Here is a 21,168-nt window from a genome sequence, read left to right as displayed (position 1 = left end):
AGTGTTTGAATGGGTAAGTGTGAAGCACATTGTAAAGCGGTTTGGCGAGGTCTTCAGTGACTTGAAAAGCGCTTTATAAATGCAGACCATTTACCATTTTATTATATTATATATTTTATTGAATTCAAAAAAAGATTAATATCCCGTCATTGGATACTTTGATACATATCCCTTCCTCTTTGTAATTCCATTAGGATCAGGAAGTTTCTTGTCGTACCCAAACATAGTTCATTTAAACAATTGTAATGAATTTTTTCTGTCAATCGGTTGGTATGAACTGGCATGAATTTATCATTTCTTCCTCAGCAATGCGCGCGCAGCTATGCTACGTCACACTTGTATTAACACACGGAAAAGGGGTCTCAACGCTGTAAACATTCGGAAATGATCGAAAAATGTATTAAATACAAAGAAACGTTTAAGGTGACGGGTATTCAATCATGAATTAAATACGTTTCTGTTTTATGATTAGAAAATCATGTTGATCAAAAGTGGTTTCTTTTAAATCGGCGACTGTAAAATGTCAGAAAACACGCGAATATTTCGAATCTGAGTTTGATCAACTCGAGTGATGCAACAGTGGGTCACCAAAAGCTACATCACACGCTTATCTTTGACGATTTCCTCGCAAAGCTTTTTGCGTTTTTCATTCGACACCCGGAAACGAGATCTGAGAGAGCTCTTCATGCGATCGCCTTTCTCTGCTGCACACTGTAAACGTGAAGGGACGTCACACCTCGAGCGCCGCACAGCAACAGCCGTCGCGACTGGACCTGCATCGAGGCTTATTTTACCCCCGACTTTGTCGTCTAGCTTTTCATTGTCGGGTTCGAATCCCGTAGCGACGAGCACATACAGTGCAGACTGGAAAATTATACGCCTGGGGGAAAAAAACACTTGCGTTCACCGAAAGTTGAGCCAAAATGAGCGTGGAGGCGTACGGGCCAAGCTCTCAGACCCTCACCTTCTTGGACACCGAGGAAGCCGAGTTACTCGGAGCGGACACCCAGGGCTCCGAATACGACTTCACTGACTTCACCCTCCCGAGCCAGACCCAAACCCAAGGCCAAACTCAGAGTCAACTGGACGGCCAGGTTTGCTAGAAGGAAACATTCTCGCGCAACGTACTGACATTAGCCGGAGCTAGTTAGCAGCTACATGTCTGTGCTATGCTAACTTGCTTTTATAATTGAACGTACGCGGCTGTTAGCTTGTTGCTAAGCCACCGTAGCTATAACCTCTAAAATGTATATGTGTGTCTTCGTTTACTGTCATCAAATGCACATCCCGTATCTGTTACTCCTCGAGTGTAATAGAGAAATGTGTTTTCGGGACATTGCGACATCATTTAAACTTTGTTACGGTGTCTTTTCCGCAATTTAATTTCCCTGCGATAATTTTAGCTTCGAGTTGCTAGCATAACACGTTGTCTCTATGGCGAGGTACATTGTAAACTTGTTCTGCAGGTTAATGGTCCAGATGAGGGGCTCCATAATGGGGGAGTGGATGATTCGGTGGCTAAAGCTAGTCAGTTGCTGGCCGAACTCAATTTTGAAGAGGATGAAGAAGATGCCTACTACACTAAGGATCTGCCTGTGCACGCCTGCAGGTACACTTGACAGCAACACGTTGTCCTGATTCATATGGGTCAAATTATTTTCAAGCTCAGAGCGACTTTTTGTCAGCATTTGGGGTTGAATGAACTAAGTCAACAACAAGATATTACTAATACCCAACCCAGCAATGGTAAGGTATTTTCAGAACAGGTGCTTAGGGGGGCACCACGTTGGAGACCCCTGCCTTAATTGCTCTATTGCAGTGAAATTCACACTGCATTAAACGCGAAATTACATTAACCACCATCAATAAGACGTTTAATGTTCTCTATATTTTGTCGAAAGACCAACTAGAACTTTGGCATTTAATTAACCCTTTTGCCACTCCTGTAAAATCCGCCTAAAATCCCAATTCAAGGTGTACCTTAAGTAAATTAAATGCTATTCTTGAATGAGAGTATGAAAGTGAAAATCTGATGTTTCTTCCCAAATTGAAAATGTCACAGTGTAACCCGAGTTGGAACTCACAGAAATGGGTTTTCTTTCTCGCCTGAGTTATTATTTTTTGCAATCAAATGCCTGTTCAAGAGTGTAGCATGGGCATCTTGGCTAGAAAACGGTTGAGACTACTGCTTGAAGCCTTACCTAGTACTTTGACAAATTTGATAAAAATCATCTGAAATACTAAACATTATATTTTACACATTTTTCTAATGGTAGGTCAAGGCTTTTCCAAAAGTCCTATAGACTTTGCATTCGTGTATTTTACTTTGGCTAATTTTTAGATATTGTGAAAGAGTTGTTTCCATATGTCAAACAATGATTGTGCAAACTTGCACTTAACAATTGCGTGTCTAAAAGGATCACAATTAGCTTTGCGCATGTCTACTTTTGGCGCTAATTTGCATACACATGTAAATTTGTCCATATTTATGTTGACAATTTCATTGGCTAACCAATGTGTCAATCCACATTTGAATCGGTCACAGGGCTTAAGATTTTTGAACCTGAATTGGCTATGACGGGGTTTTATTTTATTTTATTATTTTTTTTTTTTTTCCTCTGCTACAGGCCCTCATAAGTTGTCATAGGCCAGGAATGTCAAACTCAATTGCACAAGGGGCCAAAATTCAAAACACACTTAAGGTCGCGGGCCAACCAGGATAAACATTTATTGAACACACTTAAACTGAAAGTTTTTGGAACATGAATATGAATAAAAACAGACAATAATACCAAATTTAAACCTTAAATCACTTATACAGTATTATTTTGCTCTAAATAAAAATATCTTGTTAAATTATACAACTTAGAACTTAACTTAAACAACTTAACATTAAAATAACATTCAATTTCCTTTGCTCCTATGTCAATGTATATATTTAAAAAACTTAAATATCCCAAAAGATTTTGCTCTCCTTAATATATCTCCTGTCAAAAGTAGAAATATGAAAATGCTACACAAATTATTTTGTAAAAACGTCACAACATTCTGCAAACGGGGAGCCTGATGTGCGCAGACGGCATAGGGCGAGAGATGGGAGGGAGTGCTTGCGCTTTTTGCATAGCTCCACCCATCCCTCCCACTCACCCAATCGAATAACTTTAAGTTATCTTCTGGTGTTTTGGCGTATTTACAATTTGTTCCGTGGATTCACCAAAGAGTATCTGAACACTGAACACAGATTATATAGTGAGCTTTTATATAAAGGATTCTTTAGCGTTGTACAGCCAAAACGAGTTTTTTATGTGTGACACCTTGACTGTAAATCGTAGTGAAAACGTGCCCTATGTATTCTGAAAAGTACTGCTTTGGAATTGAGCTTCGGTTGGCTTTGCGTGTATCTGAAAAGTATTGATGGCTCAAGTTTTGAACGAGATGGAGAAAATTTGCACGCGATTAAATTTGTCTCTGAGCCATAGGTACTCACAGAAAGAGCCATATATAGCTCGCGAGCCATATGTTCCCGACCCCTGGTATATAGTATAGTATACGTCATATATGAAGGAATAAGTACAGTGACTAGAACGTCAGAATATGATGTCCAGGGATGAGACGGCGTTGTTCATATTGACGGGCCATTAATAATAGTAATGTAAAATGGTCTTGTGGGCCGGATATGATTAGACGGCGGGCCGGGAGTTTGACACATGTGTCATAGGCTAAGGAATATAAAAAAAAGCTTGCAATTGGCCATAAGGGGTGTCAATCAAAAGATCAGAGGCTAACTGGAAGTAATGAGGCCAAGCAGATTGATTGCAACAGAGCTTGACCAGTGGAATTTTTTTCGGCAGATTTCTTTTCATATATACATATGTCTGCATCATAATGTGTTATAGAGTAGATATTTTTGGATTTTTGTGAATATAACTACACAATTTTTGCGGGGAATCGTGTCATGAGTAAAAGTTCCCAGGGATTTTGGGTGAGCTATCCCAATTTTATAGTTTACGGGTTTGTTACAGGCTGATTCTGAAATGAGTGTGTTTTTGCAATGGTCATCATGTTTTGAATCCCAATAGTTTTGAGCTTTCCAATAATATTTGGCCTAACATATTTCAGTGACTGATGATATCGCACAGACACCTACTTGTTTATCAAAAGGCTATCTGAACTTTAAGGGGTTAACCAACTTTTCAAGTTTTAACGATGTGTACCTGCTCATGATATTACCTTATTAGCGTAAATGGTCACTGACTCACAAGACTTTGCTAAACTTTGATGACTTACGCTCAACATTAATAACGCTTCCTAGTGCAGGGATCTCCAACATGGTGCCCTAAGGTACCAGGTATTCATTCCCCTAAGAGCACATAAGTAGACCGCAGGCTGATTCTGACAATAGCTCAGCAGTGATGGGTCATACTGATTTAATAGGAGTTTTGATTTCTAGTGTGATAAATCATAAACATAATCAGTGTTTTTAAAGGGACGGTGTGTAAGATTAAGGAACCCCTGAGTGTTACAAAAAACTTCCATTCAGTAAAACATCAATTTGAATAATACACAGAAATACATAAACAATCATACCAATGTTAATTTGTTTTTGAAAAAAACATTGGTTGGGAAATTTATATTTCTTTTACAGAGTGAAATCCCTACCTAGTAGTTGCTGCCATTTTTGTCTGGCATCTTACTAACACTAGGCTGTGCCCTTGGCACTGGGTTTTGTTCGCATCAGACAATATAGTGCAATCTAGTGGTCAAATATTACATACAGGGACTTTAAAAATAATGTTTTAGAGGTTGACTCAGCTTATTATATCCCTATTTCTTATATTTTTAACCTGGTAATAACATTGTAAATACATAGTATTAAGTTGCTATTTTAAAAATGCTTTTGAAACTAGCTGCCCTTCATGCTAATCAGTAACAAAACAGTAGTTCTCAGCTTCAAAAGGGTTGATGACTCCTACTGAATTTGTGTTTTACTCCCTGCAGTATTTTGAAGTACTGTGTGTGCATAAAAATCCTTTCTTTTTTACTTAGTTTGACACGGTAATCACTTATATTTTCAGCTATTGTGGCATTCACGATCCAGCCTGTGTAGTGTATTGCAACACCAGCAAGAAGTGGTTCTGCAATGGACGTGGAAATACATCTGGCAGGTGTGTAGGCCTCTTTTTTTGCACCTCAGTGGAATGTATAATGTTAAAACGTATTCTAGAAAAAAAAAACGATTACATGGGTTGATATCACATTACTATGTGTGATACCAACCTAGCATTGAAGGAAGTTACATGTAGGATGCTGAAAGCAGATTTTCATTTAAAAAAAACGTGTCAGAATTAAATCGAAGAAGCACTTAATGTAGTGTAGTCTGTTATTACTCATTTTATATAGGTACTTTTTTAGCAAGATAATGTGAGATAGGTTTTCTTTTCTTTCTTTTTTTTTTTTTTTTTTTTTTTTTCTCTTTAGGTGAGCAACCCACAGTTTTGGTTTCGGCATAAATGTTCCTTTTGGTGCATCCATTCAAGAGATGCAATTCTTTGGAGCATTGCAATGATGGGGGAACCTTCTAATTGCTACACTTCTAAGAAAAATGAATGCAGCTTAGCATACCTTGAACAAGGCAGCCAATCTTTATTCCGATCCTAATGAAAATTCTCTACACCTAGAGCCTGAGTGGGCAAAGTTGATGCAAGATTTTGCAGAGGGGCCAAACATTGATTGATTTGATGTTTTTTTTTTTTTATCTGCCAATACACATACAGAGCCTCAGATCCAATTTCTTGACAGGATGTGAGGGGAGATAGTAGACTTATCTCCTTTTTTGCATTTAATAAATATACATCAGACATCTATATGTTTAATTTGGTATTCATAATAAACTGTTTAATTCCATCAAATTAGTTCTGAACACTCAGAATCGAAGCAATATAGGATAACAATTTTAAAGCACTAAATTTTATGGTATGTTTTGAATAACTCAATATGCATTAGGATTGGCGCAAGAAAGTTTTCTGTGTTGTGTACAATTATAAAGTAAATACATTGGCTTAAAAAATATTGCAACTACAAAGAATGTAGACAGCTATTTAAATGTTTGCTTAATTTAAACCAGTACACATTTTTCTTCATTGGAAAAAAATGGAGGTAAGAGATGCAAATGGATGCTGGGGACATGACGTAAACATTTTGTATTAGTAATACTTTTAAAAATTTATTTATTTTACCATTTTGTGCTCGTGTATATTTTTTTGCAACCCTTTTCGTTTGGTGGGCTGGATGAAAAAGCCTGTGCAACCATAAAGAGTTACAATTGAATTGTACTTTCATCTATGTGACAAATTTCTGTTGTCGATTTATATAGTGCCTTGGTGCATATTTTCAGTTCATTTATCATCCCTATTCTCCGTTTTGTATGTTCTAAGCCTTTTTGTCGCAACATCCTCAACACCTTTACACTCTTTGGGGTCAGAGTTTCCACTGTTTAACAGAAAATATTATCTTACGCCGTGTACAATTTTCTTTTCCCAACCTGTAGCCACATCGTGAACCATTTGGTCCGGGCCAAATGCAAAGAGGTGACACTTCACAAAGATGGACCATTGGGAGAAACTGTCCTAGAGTGTTACAACTGCGGGTGTCGCAACGTCTTCCTCCTGGGTTTCATTCCTGCTAAAGCGGATTCTGTCGTGGTGCTGCTCTGCAGGTAAATGACCCTGACCAACTTGCAGTGTAATGGACTATTGTATGAATTGCTACTAACAAAACGGGTTTCTGGTGTCTTGAAGCTTAAAAAACAGATTATTCTACAATTTGTTTCCAATTTAAAAATCAAGTTGGGAGAAATAGCCAGTAATTTGCCTCATTTGTCATTGTTTACAGGGCTCCCGTGGATCCTTGAAAAGTCTTAAAAGGCATTGAACTATTGTGAAAATAAGGCCTTAATTGGCATTAAAATGTTTTGAATCCAATTTTTTAAAGTCTTAAATATGTGAACAGATATAATGTCCATTTTGTTGAGTACATTCAGTGGTCAACCGCAAAGTCGGAACTTAACGATTCTCAAAATTTGAAATCAAATGTTTGTAACAACTGCTGTTTGTTCTACGGACTGCATGCATTTAGTTTCAAATACATTTGTCAGATACAGTTTGGCATAATGTCAAGCTCACTTTTATAGCAAAATCTACATGCATAAGATGTACGATGCATGTCATCTAAACCGTATTGGCTTGACTGTTACTTGAGGCAAGTCAGAATCTGTTTTGTTCAACTGTCTTATGTGCTCTTGAAATGTTAAGGTCATCATTCCACCGCCATGATGTTAGGCCTGCTTTGCAAAATTTGCAAGTAGGCTTTTTATCTGCTCTATCCAGGCTAAATGCTCCTAAAATTTAGAAGTTATGGTATGCGTGTTTGATGTTGACGTCACAATTTCTGTTTGTTTATGTTACCACTCGAGATGGAGATGCTTTTGATTTGTTGCGCATGCGCGACTCTCAGCAGAGATGTCTCTCTGTTAGAAAAACTTATCTGGCGACAATCTGTAACAGTCGACAGTGAAATTCATTAACGACCATTTTCTATTATCGATTTTTGTTGACATGGACTAGTCATTGCGGCCCTGTTGGACACATTGGCAATAACCCGTCAAGTTTAATGTGGTCTCGTCCATTTCTTTACAGGCAGCCTTGTGCCAGCCAGAGTAGCTTGAAAGACATCAACTGGGATAGCTCCCAGTGGCAGCCACTTATCCAAGACCGCTGTTTTCTCTCATGGCTGGTAAAGATCCCGTCGGAGCAGGAGCAGCTGCGTGCCCGGCAGATCACTGCCCAGCAGATCAACAAGTTGGAAGAACTCTGGAAGGTAGGCAATTAACAAGACTAATCACTGAGATGCCATGCTTAAATTTGCAAGAGATAAAGGAACATGATTTGGTTTACTTCTAGGAGAAGATTGTGTAACGGCTTCTGCTTTCCCTACAGGACAACCCGACTGCCACCTTGGAGGACTTGGAGAAGCCGGGCGTGGATGAGGAGCCTCAACATGTGTTGCTACGCTATGAAGATGCCTACCAGTATCAAAATATTTTTGGTCCTCTGGTCAAACTGGAGGCTGACTATGATAAGAAGCTCAAGGAGTCTCAGGTATTTGTATTGTGAATCTAAATTTTATTTTTTTATTTTTTGAAGTGCTTGTACAGGATTTGTTTTTTTTTCGCATTAACAGTAAATACGCTACTTATTGTTATGTTTCTAGTGCACAACTTTACAGTTAAATGTCATTTTTTGATTGAATCACAATTTCTCTGTTTTCATATTTCCCTTTTACAGACCCAAGATAATATAACAGTAAGGTGGGACTTGGGACTGAATAAGAAGCGGATTGCATATTTCACTCTCCCGAAGACCGATTCAGGTGGTAATTCCTGAGATTTATTACTTCCCAGTCATGCAGAAAGATCCTCATCTAATCTCCCATTGACTGCGACCCAACCAACATCATTTTAGCAGCATGCATGCATGCATGCTTGGTTTTGTGTTTTACTGGCTTGTAGTCCAGTTTTTGTGGTATTTTACAAAATTTGTCAGCGGGCTCAATAATAGTAAGGCCATTTTCAGTTATATGAATCACACTAATACAATTTCTCTTCTTCCCAAATCAGATATGCGCTTGATGCAAGGTGATGAGATCTGCCTGCGCTACAAAGGAGATCTGGCACCGCCTTGGAAGGGGATCGGCCATGTTATCAAGGTTCCGGACAGTATCCTTTTTTTTATGATGGGCAGTTTCAGTGTCGGTTCACCTTCTTACATTTTGAATAAGGGAATCATTTTTATGTATGTCCAAGTAAATCTTCCAAAAATGTCCTTTATAGCACTAATTGTATCAATGCAATCATGGTCCATCTTTTAAAAGTATTAAGTGGGTGTAAAATAAAAAGATAACATGAAACACGTGTATTTGGGTTGAAAAACGCACGCCTCTCTAGAATTTATAGTAAGTGTTGGGTGTTGTATTTTTTAAAAATGTAATTCTAGCATTTTTTTACGTTACTGCAATTGAGTATCTGCCCTAAATATCGGGCTCCTTGACCACTAGTAATCTGTGTCAGCCCTGTAAAAATTATATTGGTTGATCTTAAATACATACGCTTATGTTTGCAAACGACAATGACCTCATGGGATACCATTATATATATTCTCATTGTATTTTAACATTTTCCTTGGCTGGCCGGATTAGAAAGCTTATTGTCTGCCATCTTGCTATTAATTGTACCCCAAAAACTTTTAAAAGGCTGTGCAAAAAGAATTAGAAGAAAGATTGTTTAATTTTTAAATGACACAATCACTGTGAGTTTGTGTTTTGCGTTCTTCACTGTGCTGGTGCACTCATTATTTGCACTACACAATGGAGACATCTAGTTGTCAATTATTACATAGTGTCTCTATAATTGATTCCTGTAAAAAACGTTTTTAAAATTGTAATCAAATTAAATTGGGTTTTTCCCACTCATCGCCTGCACCTACATGTTATGTATAGTGCTTTGTGAAAGTGATTGGCCCTCTTGAACATTTCAACTTTTCACCACATTTTAGATTTAAAAATCCCAGACACTTTTGATTTTAGAATTTCTTAACAGTTTCCTCTAACAGATTATGGGGATGAAATTGCTATAGAGCTGCGGACCAGTGTTGGAGCACCTGTGGAAATTCCCCATAACTTTCAAGTGGACTTTGTGTGGAAAGCTACTTCCTTTGACAGGTAGTATAGATGTTTAGATATGACTCTTTAGTAATTTGAAAACGCTAAGAACATTCATTTGTGAACTGTTGAAACATCGTCATATCAGCTACAGAACTATTTGCTAAAATGTAAAACGTGATAGTGGGTAATCCCACATTTCTAGTTCTCATCTCGGACAGTGACGCCTCGCCGGTTCTATTCCAGAATGCAGAGTGCTCTGAAAACCTTTGCTGTGGATGAAACCTCAGTGTCCGGTTATATTTACCACAAGCTTCTGGGTCATGAAGTAGAAGATGTTACCATCAAGTGTCAGCTTCCTAAGCGCTTCACGGCCCAGGGCCTTCCCGACCTCAATCACTCACAGGTTAGACTCATCGTTTTTGTTTGCATTCTTTGTTCATTCTCTCCTGTGACCTTTCTGTGAGGGATTTTTCCCCATCCAATTATTGTACTCATGTCTCGTAATAGGTGTATGCTGTGAAGACTGTTCTGCAGAGGCCTCTCAGCCTTATCCAGGGACCCCCAGGCACTGGCAAGACTGTTACCTCCGCCACTATTGTCTATCACCTGTCACGTCAGGGCAATGGGTACCAACTTTTTGAATAGTATCTTGTACTAGTTGGGAATATTATTCAATCGCTCTTTAAGTTCCCCCTATCTTTCCCTTGTCATAGACCAGTCCTGGTGTGCGCTCCCAGTAATATTGCTGTGGACCAGCTCACTGAGAAGATCGACAAGACTGGCCTTAAGGTGGTCAGGCTGTGTGCCAAGAGCCGTGAGGCTATTGAGTCACCAGTGTCTTTCCTGGCATTGCATAATCAGATCAGCAATATGGACAGGTCAGTCTATGAAGCCCCTCTGCTCTGCTTCACCTTCAAATCAAGAACATAAAACCTTGCAGAAACGACCACATTTTTAAAAATTATTATAATGTAACCGAAATGTTTGCAAAATGCTTCCAATTCTGAATCAATTCCTACCAACATCCTCAAAGACAAAACGGCAAGTTTGGCGACAACCAGATGTTTCTTGTGCAATTTTGTACATTGAGCATTTTGAATTTTAAAATGTCCAAAGTTGGCATTTATGTTGTCTGTGGTGTTCTATTTTCAGTATGCCAGAACTCCAGAAACTTCAACAGCTGAAAGATGAGACTGGGGAGCTTTCTTCTGCCGACGAGAAGCGCTATAGAGCCTTGAAACGCACCGCAGAGAGAGAGCTGCTAATGGTGAGTTGAATCAAATTGTACAGTCTCTAAATGTAGGTTTTTCATTAGCTTTTCAGTTGGTTGCCTTTAAAGTTGTGGATAGTAATTTTTCCGTGTCCATTGCTGCAGAATGCAGATGTGATCTGCTGTACCTGCGTTGGTGCAGGGGACCCTCGCCTGGCCAAAATGCAATTTCGTTCCATCCTGATTGACGAGAGCACCCAGGCTACTGAGCCAGAGTGTATGGTCCCTGTTGTTCTTGGAGCAAAGCAGGTATTATCATTAACAGGAATGGTTGAAGACATAACCGTAGACTCTTCAACCCCATTACTTTGAAGACATTACTTTTATTACTTTGTTTTTTTGGCACGTTATAGCTCATCCTTGTTGGTGACCACTGCCAGCTTGGCCCTGTGGTAATGTGTAAGAAGGCAGCCAAGGCCGGATTGTCCCAATCCCTGTTTGAGCGCTTGGTGGTTCTCGGCATTCGACCCATTCGGCTTCAGGTTCAGTACAGAATGCATCCAGCTCTCAGCGCCTTCCCTTCTAACATCTTCTACGAGGGTTCCTTGCAGAATGGCGTCACGGCAGGTTTGCTTATGTTAAATTATTTGAGCTGTGGGGACAAAAACAAGCAGAACAAGATTGTCTACTCTAGGAGATGAAAAGCACAAATTCTGTGTTCTCTCTTCAGCTGATCGCATCAAGAAGGGTTTTGACTTCCAGTGGCCACAGCCCGACAAACCCATGTTCTTTTATGTTACCCAAGGCCAGGAGGAAATTGCTAGCTCTGGGACTTCCTACCTGAACAGGTAGAATCCTCTTTGAAGTTTCTCTAATTATTGCATCTAATGGCGACATGCTCTTGATCAAAATATCAATAAACATTCTGCTGTGATGCAAAGGGTTAAGGTGAGAGCTGTTGAACCACTAAGTTGTGTATAGGCTAATTATTTTTTGTTTAAATTTGCTGACGGTCGCTGGTCTGGATTAGCATTAGCAACTAGCAAGGCTTTGGCGGCTAGCGTCACCATCGCAGCCACTTAGTGTTATCAACTCTTGTTTCTTTAGTGCAATGGGTTAGCCGCTAAAGCTAATGTCTTAACCCAGTTGGTCCCTTCACACAGCCCTTAGCAAAAAGCCCAAGCACAACTAGCGTTAATGACTAGCTTTGGTCGTCTCAGCAAAGATCGTGAATTCATACAAACAATATAAACTGCTTATTTGTCTGAAGATTTTTGACTGTGCCAGGTAAAAGGGTAAAATGTTGCTCGTTATTATGTGAACTGTTTTTTTGCTAGCCTGTATTTGTAACTTAGAATGAAATTGGAATTAATATCGGGATTACAAAACATTACACAACTGTTATACTATTCGGTAAGACAAAAAATGCAATTAATCATAAAAGGTACCTGTTTAAGTATTGTTAGAATTTGTACTTTTTAGGTTTTATAATTTTTCCAGTCAAAAAAAACATTTTTTTTATCTTCACTGTTTTTGTTTTCCCAGTCTCGTGAGATATTTCGTCTTGTAGGATATGTCTCGTCCCATGCTTCCTTTTTATTTGAGAACATTTTGATTAAAAACATGCAACTAGTCTAAAACTGTAAAAGCAATCATGATACAATTAAGCTTTTACAATTGGGATGATTGAATTGTATTTATTTTCACTGATAACAACATAGTGAACATTGATTGCAACGATATTGGACAGTGCACTCCAGGATAAATGCGTGATAAAAAAGAAAAATTAGATAAAAGAATGTCAATCTACATAATCAAAAAATATTGACAGCGTAGAGGTTGGAAATGGCCTTAGTTTTCATAATAGTGCAATGAAAAATAAGTTTATAAACATAATAGCCATCCAACTTGCAAGATATATTTCACAGTTTTTATATTTTCACAGCAGTTTTATCCATATTCGCTCACCTAGTTCACTGTTCAGAAGTTTCACCTGTAACCGCTTTTATATTCCCTTGGTAAGGACTGAGGCTGCTAATGTGGAGAAAATAACCACAAGGCTGTTAAAGGCAGGCGCCAAGCCTGACCAGATAGGGATAATCACCCCGTATGAGGGTCAGCGCTCCTATCTGGTCCAGTACATGCAGTTTAGCGGCTCTCTGCACACTAAACTCTATCAGGTGCGTAACCCAGCCACAAAGCACATTAACTTCATACTTTCTTCCATTACAAATGATTGTGTATTTTTTTTGAACAGCAAGTGGAAATCGCAAGCGTGGACGCCTTCCAGGGCAGAGAGAAAGACTTCATCATCCTGTCATGTGTCCGTGCCAACGAACACCAGGGCATCGGCTTCTTGAACGATCCACGTCGCCTTAACGTGGCTTTGACCAGGGCCAAGTAAGGCAACACTTCACAGTTCGAACGCGGTTCTGTTATAATTTAAATCAAGGGTGTCAAAATTGTTTTTGCTCAGGGGCCACATGGTAAATAAAAACACTCAAGGGATCTAAACTTGTAAATAAAAAGTTTGTTAGGGGGTGCAAGAAACTATTTTAGATCAATTATTGAGGATTTTTCTAAAAAAAAAATCGTTTACTAAGATCTTTTAGTGTTTATCCAATTTGTGCATATGTCTAAAAACAAATTCATTTCACTTAGTTTATTTAACTTAGGAAAATGTATTCAAACTGGAAAGAGACAGAAATGGCAAACAAACACTAATTTAAGTGCAAATTCTTTAAATAATTGATGTACTGATTTAAGTATTTTTTGTTTGAAAGAATATATTGAAAGTTACTTAAATCTTTTGCAAAGACGGACGGGTGCTATTTTTTAATCCAGGTGCCAATCACTGGAAATAAGATGAATTTAGTTGCAAATGTTACGACCTCCACACACCACTCGTGCGTGTGATTGTATTGTAAGAGCTCAGCTCCTTTTTTAATTGTCATTTAGGATCACACACGTGAACGGTAGGTCTTAGGAGGTTAAACAGCGACTCTGACTTTTAAATGCAATATCATGGGTGTTTCCTCAAATTTTCTTTGGTTGATAAATGGTATTCAGCAAATACAGCTATCGTGGGTGGTTTTCTTTGAGAGTGGTGCCTGGCTTTGGTGACATCTAGTGAACACATTTAAAACTGAAAGTTTTTGTTTGACGACACGTTTTTTTCTCTTGTGCTTCTCAGCAGTGTCTCGCTGGCCGGATCCGGCTTGTGGGTTGTATGTTCGACATCCCTGATTTAACACAGAATGTACTTTTCCCTTCTTTAAAGATATGGAGTCATCATTGTTGGAAACCCCAAGGCACTTTCCAAGCAGCCACTGTGGAACAACTTGCTGAACAACTACAAAGAGCAGAAGGTCCTGGTAGAGGGGCCCCTAAACAACTTGAGGGAGAGCCTCATGCAGTTTAGCAAGCCCCGTAAGCTGGTCAACACCATCAATCCTGTGAGTTTCTGCGAAGATGAAACATTCGGAGGAAATTTTCTTTTACCAGACAATTCTTTTTTTTTTTTCTCTTTTGTGGTGTTCAAGGGCGGACGTTTCATGAGCACTGCCATGTACGATGCCCGTGAAGCTCTCATTCCTGGTTCTGCCTACGACCGCAGCAATTCCAGTGCTTATTTTACCATTTTTAGAAACCCCCCTCTACATACAAGATACAAATAGATAGTTATACAAAACATCTTGAGCAAAGATCTTGCCCCACCATATGAAAGAAAATCCAAGATGCGTGAATTTTCAGACGCTACCACGGGAGACCGCTCATCGCCAGCATTATCTCGTTCCAGTTAGTGCGTGCGTTTCCCGCTATACCAACCTGATCCCACCCTCTTATATCTTTTTTTCTGGGCCCTGCCTCACCTGCCTTCTGCGTGAGGCAGGGCTTTAAAGTCATTTTACATTTCTTATTAATTTGATGTAAAATTATTATTTGAATATGTTTTGAGAGATTAGGAAGATGTGTTTTATTTAGGTTGAAGTTTTTAGGAAGTTGAACAACTTAATAGGTTTTCAATTATTTCATACAGGGATATTTACCTGAATTGTAGCTACGAGCATTATCTGAGAACAATTTAATCTTGTATGTAGAGGTATCACTGTACATTCACAGTATATTTTCATGACTGAATTGACATTTTTTCTTCTGTTTTGCAGTTGGTCGCCCATCCAACATGTACTTTCAAACTCACGACCAGATCGGGATGATCGGCGCGGGCCCCGGTCACTTGGCCGCAATGAATCTCCCAATTCCCTTCAACCTAGTGATGCCCCCCATGCCTCCACCCAGCTATTTAGGCCAGACCAACGGCCCAGCTTCAGGTATGCCATCACAAAAACAGAGGTGGTAGTACGGTAGTCCCTTGATGTCGAAACTTTCATTCATTAACTCTTACTTTTTTAAAAGTATAAAATAACAACCATCGGTAAAATTGTGATAAAATTGAAGTATAACATGACTATTAATTTACCTCGGTCTGTTGCTCCAAAGAAGATTTCACCTCATGGGGTTGCAATGATTATGAGAACTGTGGAAAATCATCCTGAAACCATTCAACTAGAATTGGTGAATGACCTCAAGGCAGCTGGGACCACAGCCACCAGGGACATTATTGGCAACAATTTGCGCCGCATTGGATTAAAATCCTGAAGTGCCTGAATGGTACCCTTGCTTTAGAAGGCTCATGTGGCAGCCTGGCCACAGTATGCCAATTATCACTACAATGATGCACAAAGGGATTGGGAGAAGGTTCTGTGGTTATATGAAACAAAAATTGAACTATTTGGTCTAAACTCAACTCAATGAAAGAAGGGAAGGAAGAAAATGCTGCCTATGACCAAGAAAACAGTGACCAACGACTCGCATGGTGGTGGAAATCTCATGTTTTTGGGGGTGTTTCTCTGCCTTAAGGCACAGGGCTGCTTCACTGTATCAGTGGGAAGACTGATGACGCTACTGTGTCTCCCGTGCAGTTCTGAGGGACAACCTTTTCCCCTCTGCAAGGAAGCTGAAAAGGGTCCGTGGTTAGGTCTTCCGACATGACAATGACCCAAAGCATAGAGCAAAGGAAACTGAGGAGTGGCTCAAGAAGCACATCAAGGTCATAGAGTGGGACAGCCAGTCTCCGGACCTCAAACCAATTGAAAATCTATGGAGCCTTAAGGTCCGACTTGGCAAGCGATGGCCCGCAAACCTTAATTATTCAGGGGATCATATACTTTTTACTCAGACTCTATTTTTCAGATCCACAAATAGATTTGCAATGTACTCAAGATCGAAAAATTTAAATTTCTTGATCGATAAACATGCAGGATTAAACATCTCATCTCATTTCATTACCTGCACCGCTCACCCTCAGTAGGGTCGCGGGGGTGCTGGAGCCCATCCCAGCTATCATTGGGCAGTGGGCAGAGGACACCCTGAACTGGTTGCCAGCCAATCGCAGGGCACACAGGGACAGACAACTCGCTTGCTCATTCACACCTAGGGACAATTTGGACCGGCCAATCCACCTGAAATGCTTGTCTTTGGAATGTGGGAGGAAACCGGAGTGCCCGGAGGAAACCCACGCAAGCACGGGGAGAACATACAAACTCCGCACAGTAAGTCCGGTAGCCTGATTTGAACCCACACAGGAGGTTCCCAAGACCTTAGAACTGTGCCGCACACGCGCTAACCACTGCGCCGCTGGCTGCCCAGGATTAAACATGTCATATGTAAATCACATGTATATTTTTTGCCTCTGAAAAATACCTGATTCATACTGGATTTCTTCATTCAATAGTTGTGGAGAAATTGGGAAATAGGCTTTAAAAGTCCTTAAGTGCATTCATTTGCCCATGGAGGTACGAACCCTGGACATGTTGTGACGTAAAAATGAAAACATTTCAAACAAATGTTTTTTTTTTTGTTTTTTTTTTAAATTATATATTATACACAAACAACTTCTGTATAGTCATATCATATTTTTATAATAATCTTGCTGCAATATTGAACTGTTGACATAGGACAATACAATTTTTTACTCCAGATTTGTTGACGTCATTGGAAAAGAAAAATGTGGCATAAAAATTGCATCTAGAATCTTTCTCTTCCTTTTGGGGGTCCAGAGGGTTTTGCTGGCACGGTTGCTTTTAGAGAATCTTAAAATTAAAATAAAGAATTGCATGTACGTCACGCTGTTTTACGTATGTGTAAAACTCATGTTATCGACGCATAGGCAGTAAAGGGACGGGGCAACAGTTTAGCCAATCAGAATCCAGAACACAATGCAAGGTAAAAATCGAAGTCGCAAAAACGGCATGAAGTGAACTGTGATACAGCAAGAGATTACGGTATTGCAATCCTTCAACCAGACCTTTATGATGTATTCAGGGCGAGGAGCTATGAAGGGCAATAAGTTGGGACGCGGAGGACGCCAAAGACCCCGTGGTCCAGCAGCCCAAGGTGGCGGTCACGGGCCAAACAGCCAAGCCAGCCAAGACGGAGCCTCTCAGCCCTTCTCGCAGGGACCACTGACCCAAGGATACATCTCCATGAGTCAGCCTTCTCAGATGAGCCAGCCTGGTCTCTCCCAGCCGGAACTGTCTCAGGTAAGGCAAACGCTCTGCTGTCTGTGTCGAGATTTCTTTGCCTTAGCTTGACTAGTGGTCTCTTTCCCCGCAACAGGACAGTTACTTGGGCGACGAGTTCAAGTCCCAAATCGACGTGGCGTTATCCCAGGACTCCACTTACCAGGGTGAACGTGCATACCAGCATGGTGGAGTGACCGGACTGTCACAGTACTAGAGTGTAAGTGCTGTATCTTTGATATTTCGCTTGGTGTACATCATTGAGAAATTATTATTAGTCAATCCCTATGATACTATATATTTATAGTGCTTTTCTAGGGCTGGCCAATATATTGAATTTGAAGAATTTGCCATTATTTAAGATGTTGATTTTAAAATTTGCTAATTTTTATATTTTAAGGCTTGAAAAGGGGGGCTTTTAGTAAATTATGGAAGTTAAACATGTTAGTCACCAATAGGTTTTGTTTTTTATTACATCAGTTTTAACTCTTAACCTTCCATTAAAATTGAGTCATCAGTTGTGCTTGTCTAAACATTTTCACTGAATGTTTTTTTAATTAATAAAACCCTCTTTAGATTTAAATGATGTGGAGTGTTTAAGATCTATTAAATAATAGTCTACACCATGGGTCAGAACGATTGTGGTACATGTGAAGCCATAGCATTACTGAAATGTCAAGTGGTTTGCACAATCTTAACTACAGGTTACTGTCAGTGTGTCACACCACCATACCTAACTTGGTTGTACATTGCTAAGAAATCCTTTAAATTGAAGCTCATAAAAAAATGTATGTTCACTGTTGCACGTTTATGATAAAATCCATTGAACAAACTGTAAACACTCAAACGCTAGTCAAGAACTCAGAGCAATTTGATTAGGTGGGCGGTTGCACTCATATGATCAGGTGCACTTATATACACTCCCCTCTCTCTCTCTCTAGCACCCGCCCATAGCGCTAAAGTGAAATACGGTTTTAAAACTGACCACCGAGACTAATAAATTATTTGTCATAACATCAGTTTGTCAATCAAGCATCTGTGTTTGTGATTGTGAGCATAAAAGCATGTTAAAGTGGAAGGAACATTAGTTTATCAATCTGCCTATAAAATAGGAGTGCCCACATGTTTCCATTTGCTAGTTGTTAGAATTTTCATGCACTTTTTGTTTTGGGTCCATTTAAGTCATGTGAGTTGTATTGATATTTTTATTTATTGTAAAAAAAAAAATCGGAGCTGTTACTGTTTTTCTGTACACCCTATGAGTTGCTGCTAAGCTGAATTTAATTTTCCTGCACTGATTGTTTTTTATTTGAAAGATTTTTCATCTTGTGTGTTGAAATTCTTATTTATTTACTGTAAAATGTTTCAAAAAGCTTTGTTTCAATTCACCTTATAACAATACTTTTTGTTACTTTTTTATTAAACATTTTTCATGCCAATTCCTAAGCTTTTACAGCCATTGAATATTGGTTATCGGCCTCCTCTTAAAATTAATAATGGGCGTTGGCCCTGAAAAACCTATATCGGTCGATCCCTATTTTTTACTATATTTTGAACACATTGTCTGCCTATCAAAATTTAAAATGGGGGTTGACGTTTATACCAGACAATGGCACTCGAGTTCATTCAGTGGCTAGCAACCTTTTCTGTATCGAAAAACGGTTCAAAGTTAATTGTCTGAAAAGCACCTGCAATTGCGTTGATTTTTTTAAAAATCTTTGTTTTTCTCGCAGGTCGTTCGAAGAAGTGAACAGGGCTTGAGCTGAGCTTAGTTCACTAGCTTTTTAATCTGGGAAATAATAAAATCATAAAATGGATACCTGTTTTCCTCTGCTACAACCGAAGCACCACCGAGTGAAAGCGACGGATTAGCAAACCAATGACCAGCGAGAGAAACGAGAGGGTAGAAGACGTGGGCACGGAGAGACGGGCGAGGAGGAGGCGAAAGGCCGGTGGACGGGCGGGAGGCGGCACCGAAGGCGGCGCCGCGGGTCGAGTCGGCAAGACGTCCACGTGTTGGCGAGGGGAGAGGGCGAGCCTGCGCCGAACCTGAACATCCAATCAGACGCCGGGAAAGAATGCGGGCGAGGCGCCAAGATTCCCTAAAATTGGTTCTCAAGACTTGCGCCAGGCAGGATGGCACAAAGTGACCCAACAGACAACCTAAGAAAACAAGATCACCCCCTCCTCACACAAAAAATGCCCCAAAACAGAAGTATATCTCAATTGGGAAAAGTCGGCGGCCTCCGAAGGAAAAGCGGCAGTCGACTCACATTCTCTCGCTCTGCCCCTCTCGGAGAGGAAACACTTTCTGTGCTTGAGACTGACACACCTGGAGTCTGGAACTGAGAAACCAACCATTTGCCTTGGGAACTACTCACTCCTTGAAAAGGTCTTCTAATGGACTGGTTTTGCACCACGCGTCAGTGGTGGACTGGCTTAGGGGATTTCAGACTTTTTCCTTGGCATGGCGTTCAAATCCCACCCATGCCTCGCACTCTTTGAGACCATTTCCTTCTCTTAAGTAGCTTTCACTGACCACCAAATTTGGAGATAAAAACTCAACCCGACCAATATTTAAATATCAAGTCTGTTTGTTCAATCAGTGTTGGTTTCTAGGCCATACGTGAAGGAGGACGTTTTTGTTAGTTTGTGCTCATACTCACACCCAGAGGGGGAAAAGGAAGGTGGTTTGGTATGACATGGGCAAGAAGGGACAATTGTTGTGTAAATGTTTCTGCAAGTAAACCTATGCGAGTTTGAAGGTCGTCTCCAAACCAGAGAGGAAACTTGAGACCAAATGTTCTACATTTTTACACAAGGGGTTGTGGTCAAAACCACCTTAAATCCTTGTTTTTGGGCGGGAGTGGATTTTAATACATCAGGGCCAATAGCAGTTTTTGACTATAATCTGTGCCTATACATTAAGAGAATAGGTGAAGTCCAGACATGAATGTACTTTACTCATGTCCCGAAAAGCCAGCAGTGAAGCCCTCTGACATCACAGGGCTCATATTTTATTTGTATGCATTCAATTAAATGAGGGTGAGAGACTGAGACAGGAGCCACCTTCCTTCTCTGGGGTAAAATGGATGAGGGGCAGTAGACTTTGGCTCCTGTGGACTTCCGAATAAAGGCCTGTCTGTGTTAAGTGGTTTTGCCTCTTGATGTGTTTGCTTTTTGCTGATATTTACCTAGCTCAGTCAGGTGTCTACTTTTTCCTAGTTTGTAGCGACTTGTTCTCAACAGGAATGTTTTAGTCATTAGATTCTAAGACAGCTTGCGGTTCTCCTTTTCGCAAGTATAGATTTAGCTTTTGTTTTGGCAGCCAAGTTGTGCTTGATCTGTTTTCTGACATTAAGTACTATGAAAATGAATGCTTAGGTTTTGCCATAAGAGAAACAGTTGTTTGCATTGTTAGTGCAGTGAGCTTCTTTTGTAAATTTCCTACTGAAATGTTAACATCTAAAGGCAGCACTTAGAGCCATTCATCAATGGGATGTAAATATGAAGTACACGCAACGTACTCTCATTTCCCCTGAAGTAAAAATGTCGCCAAGAATTGAATATTGTTTACAGCATAAAATTGATGTTTAATAGATCGGCAGATAGTCATGTGTTTGATATTGCACAATAATAAAAAGGCGCAAATCACCAAAG

The 21,168-nt window shown here is 39.8% G+C and overlaps 1 protein-coding gene across 2 annotated transcripts; it reads left to right on the top strand.

Moving 5' to 3' along the window:
* The first annotated feature begins 364 nt into the window (after positions 1-364).
* On the top strand, positions 365-21,167 carry upf1 (UPF1 RNA helicase and ATPase). 2 transcript variants are annotated; one of them, XM_088350529.1, is made up of 24 exons: positions 365-1,094; positions 1,467-1,609; positions 5,076-5,165; positions 6,548-6,715; positions 7,695-7,875; positions 7,995-8,156; positions 8,343-8,427; positions 8,675-8,773; positions 9,666-9,774; positions 9,961-10,120; positions 10,225-10,343; positions 10,431-10,595; positions 10,870-10,984; positions 11,093-11,236; positions 11,341-11,554; positions 11,658-11,775; positions 12,951-13,107; positions 13,185-13,327; positions 14,208-14,382; positions 14,470-14,551; positions 15,094-15,258; positions 17,312-17,529; positions 17,606-17,728; positions 19,242-21,167. In XM_088350529.1, exons 1-23 carry the CDS (start codon positions 924-926, stop codon positions 17,723-17,725), a joined length of 3,303 nt encoding a protein of 1,100 aa, XP_088206655.1. In that variant the 5' UTR covers positions 365-923; the 3' UTR covers positions 17,726-17,728; positions 19,242-21,167. The 2 variants fall into 2 exon arrangements, with proteins under 2 accessions (XP_088206655.1, XP_088206654.1); XM_088350528.1 differs by having other exon boundaries at positions 8,343-8,430.
* The last annotated feature ends 1 nt before the right edge of the window (position 21,168 follows it).

Source organism: Urocampus carinirostris, chromosome 12 (assembly GCF_059441175.1).
Source record: "Urocampus carinirostris isolate Australia breed hairy pipefish chromosome 12, RoL_Ucar_1.0, whole genome shotgun sequence".
NCBI lineage: Eukaryota > Metazoa > Chordata > Actinopteri > Syngnathiformes > Syngnathidae > Urocampus > Urocampus carinirostris.
The sequence above is the reverse complement of the archived record's forward strand: the minus strand, read 5'-3'. Positions and strand labels throughout refer to the sequence as shown.

What these genes read in the sequence shown, in the direction of transcription:
- upf1 (XM_088350528.1), top strand. Translation starts at nt 924, where the DNA reads ATGAGCGTGGAGGCGTACGGGCCAAGCTCTCAGACCCTCACCTTCTTG. An exon ending in TGCACACTAAACTCTATCAG is followed by an intron (nt 13,108 to 13,184) that starts GTGCGTAACCCA and finishes TTTTTTGAACAG; the next exon opens with CAAGTGGAAATCGCAAGCGT. An exon ending in CTACGACCGCAGCAATTCCA is followed by an intron (nt 14,552 to 15,093) that starts GTGCTTATTTTA and finishes TCTGTTTTGCAG; the next exon opens with TTGGTCGCCCATCCAACATG.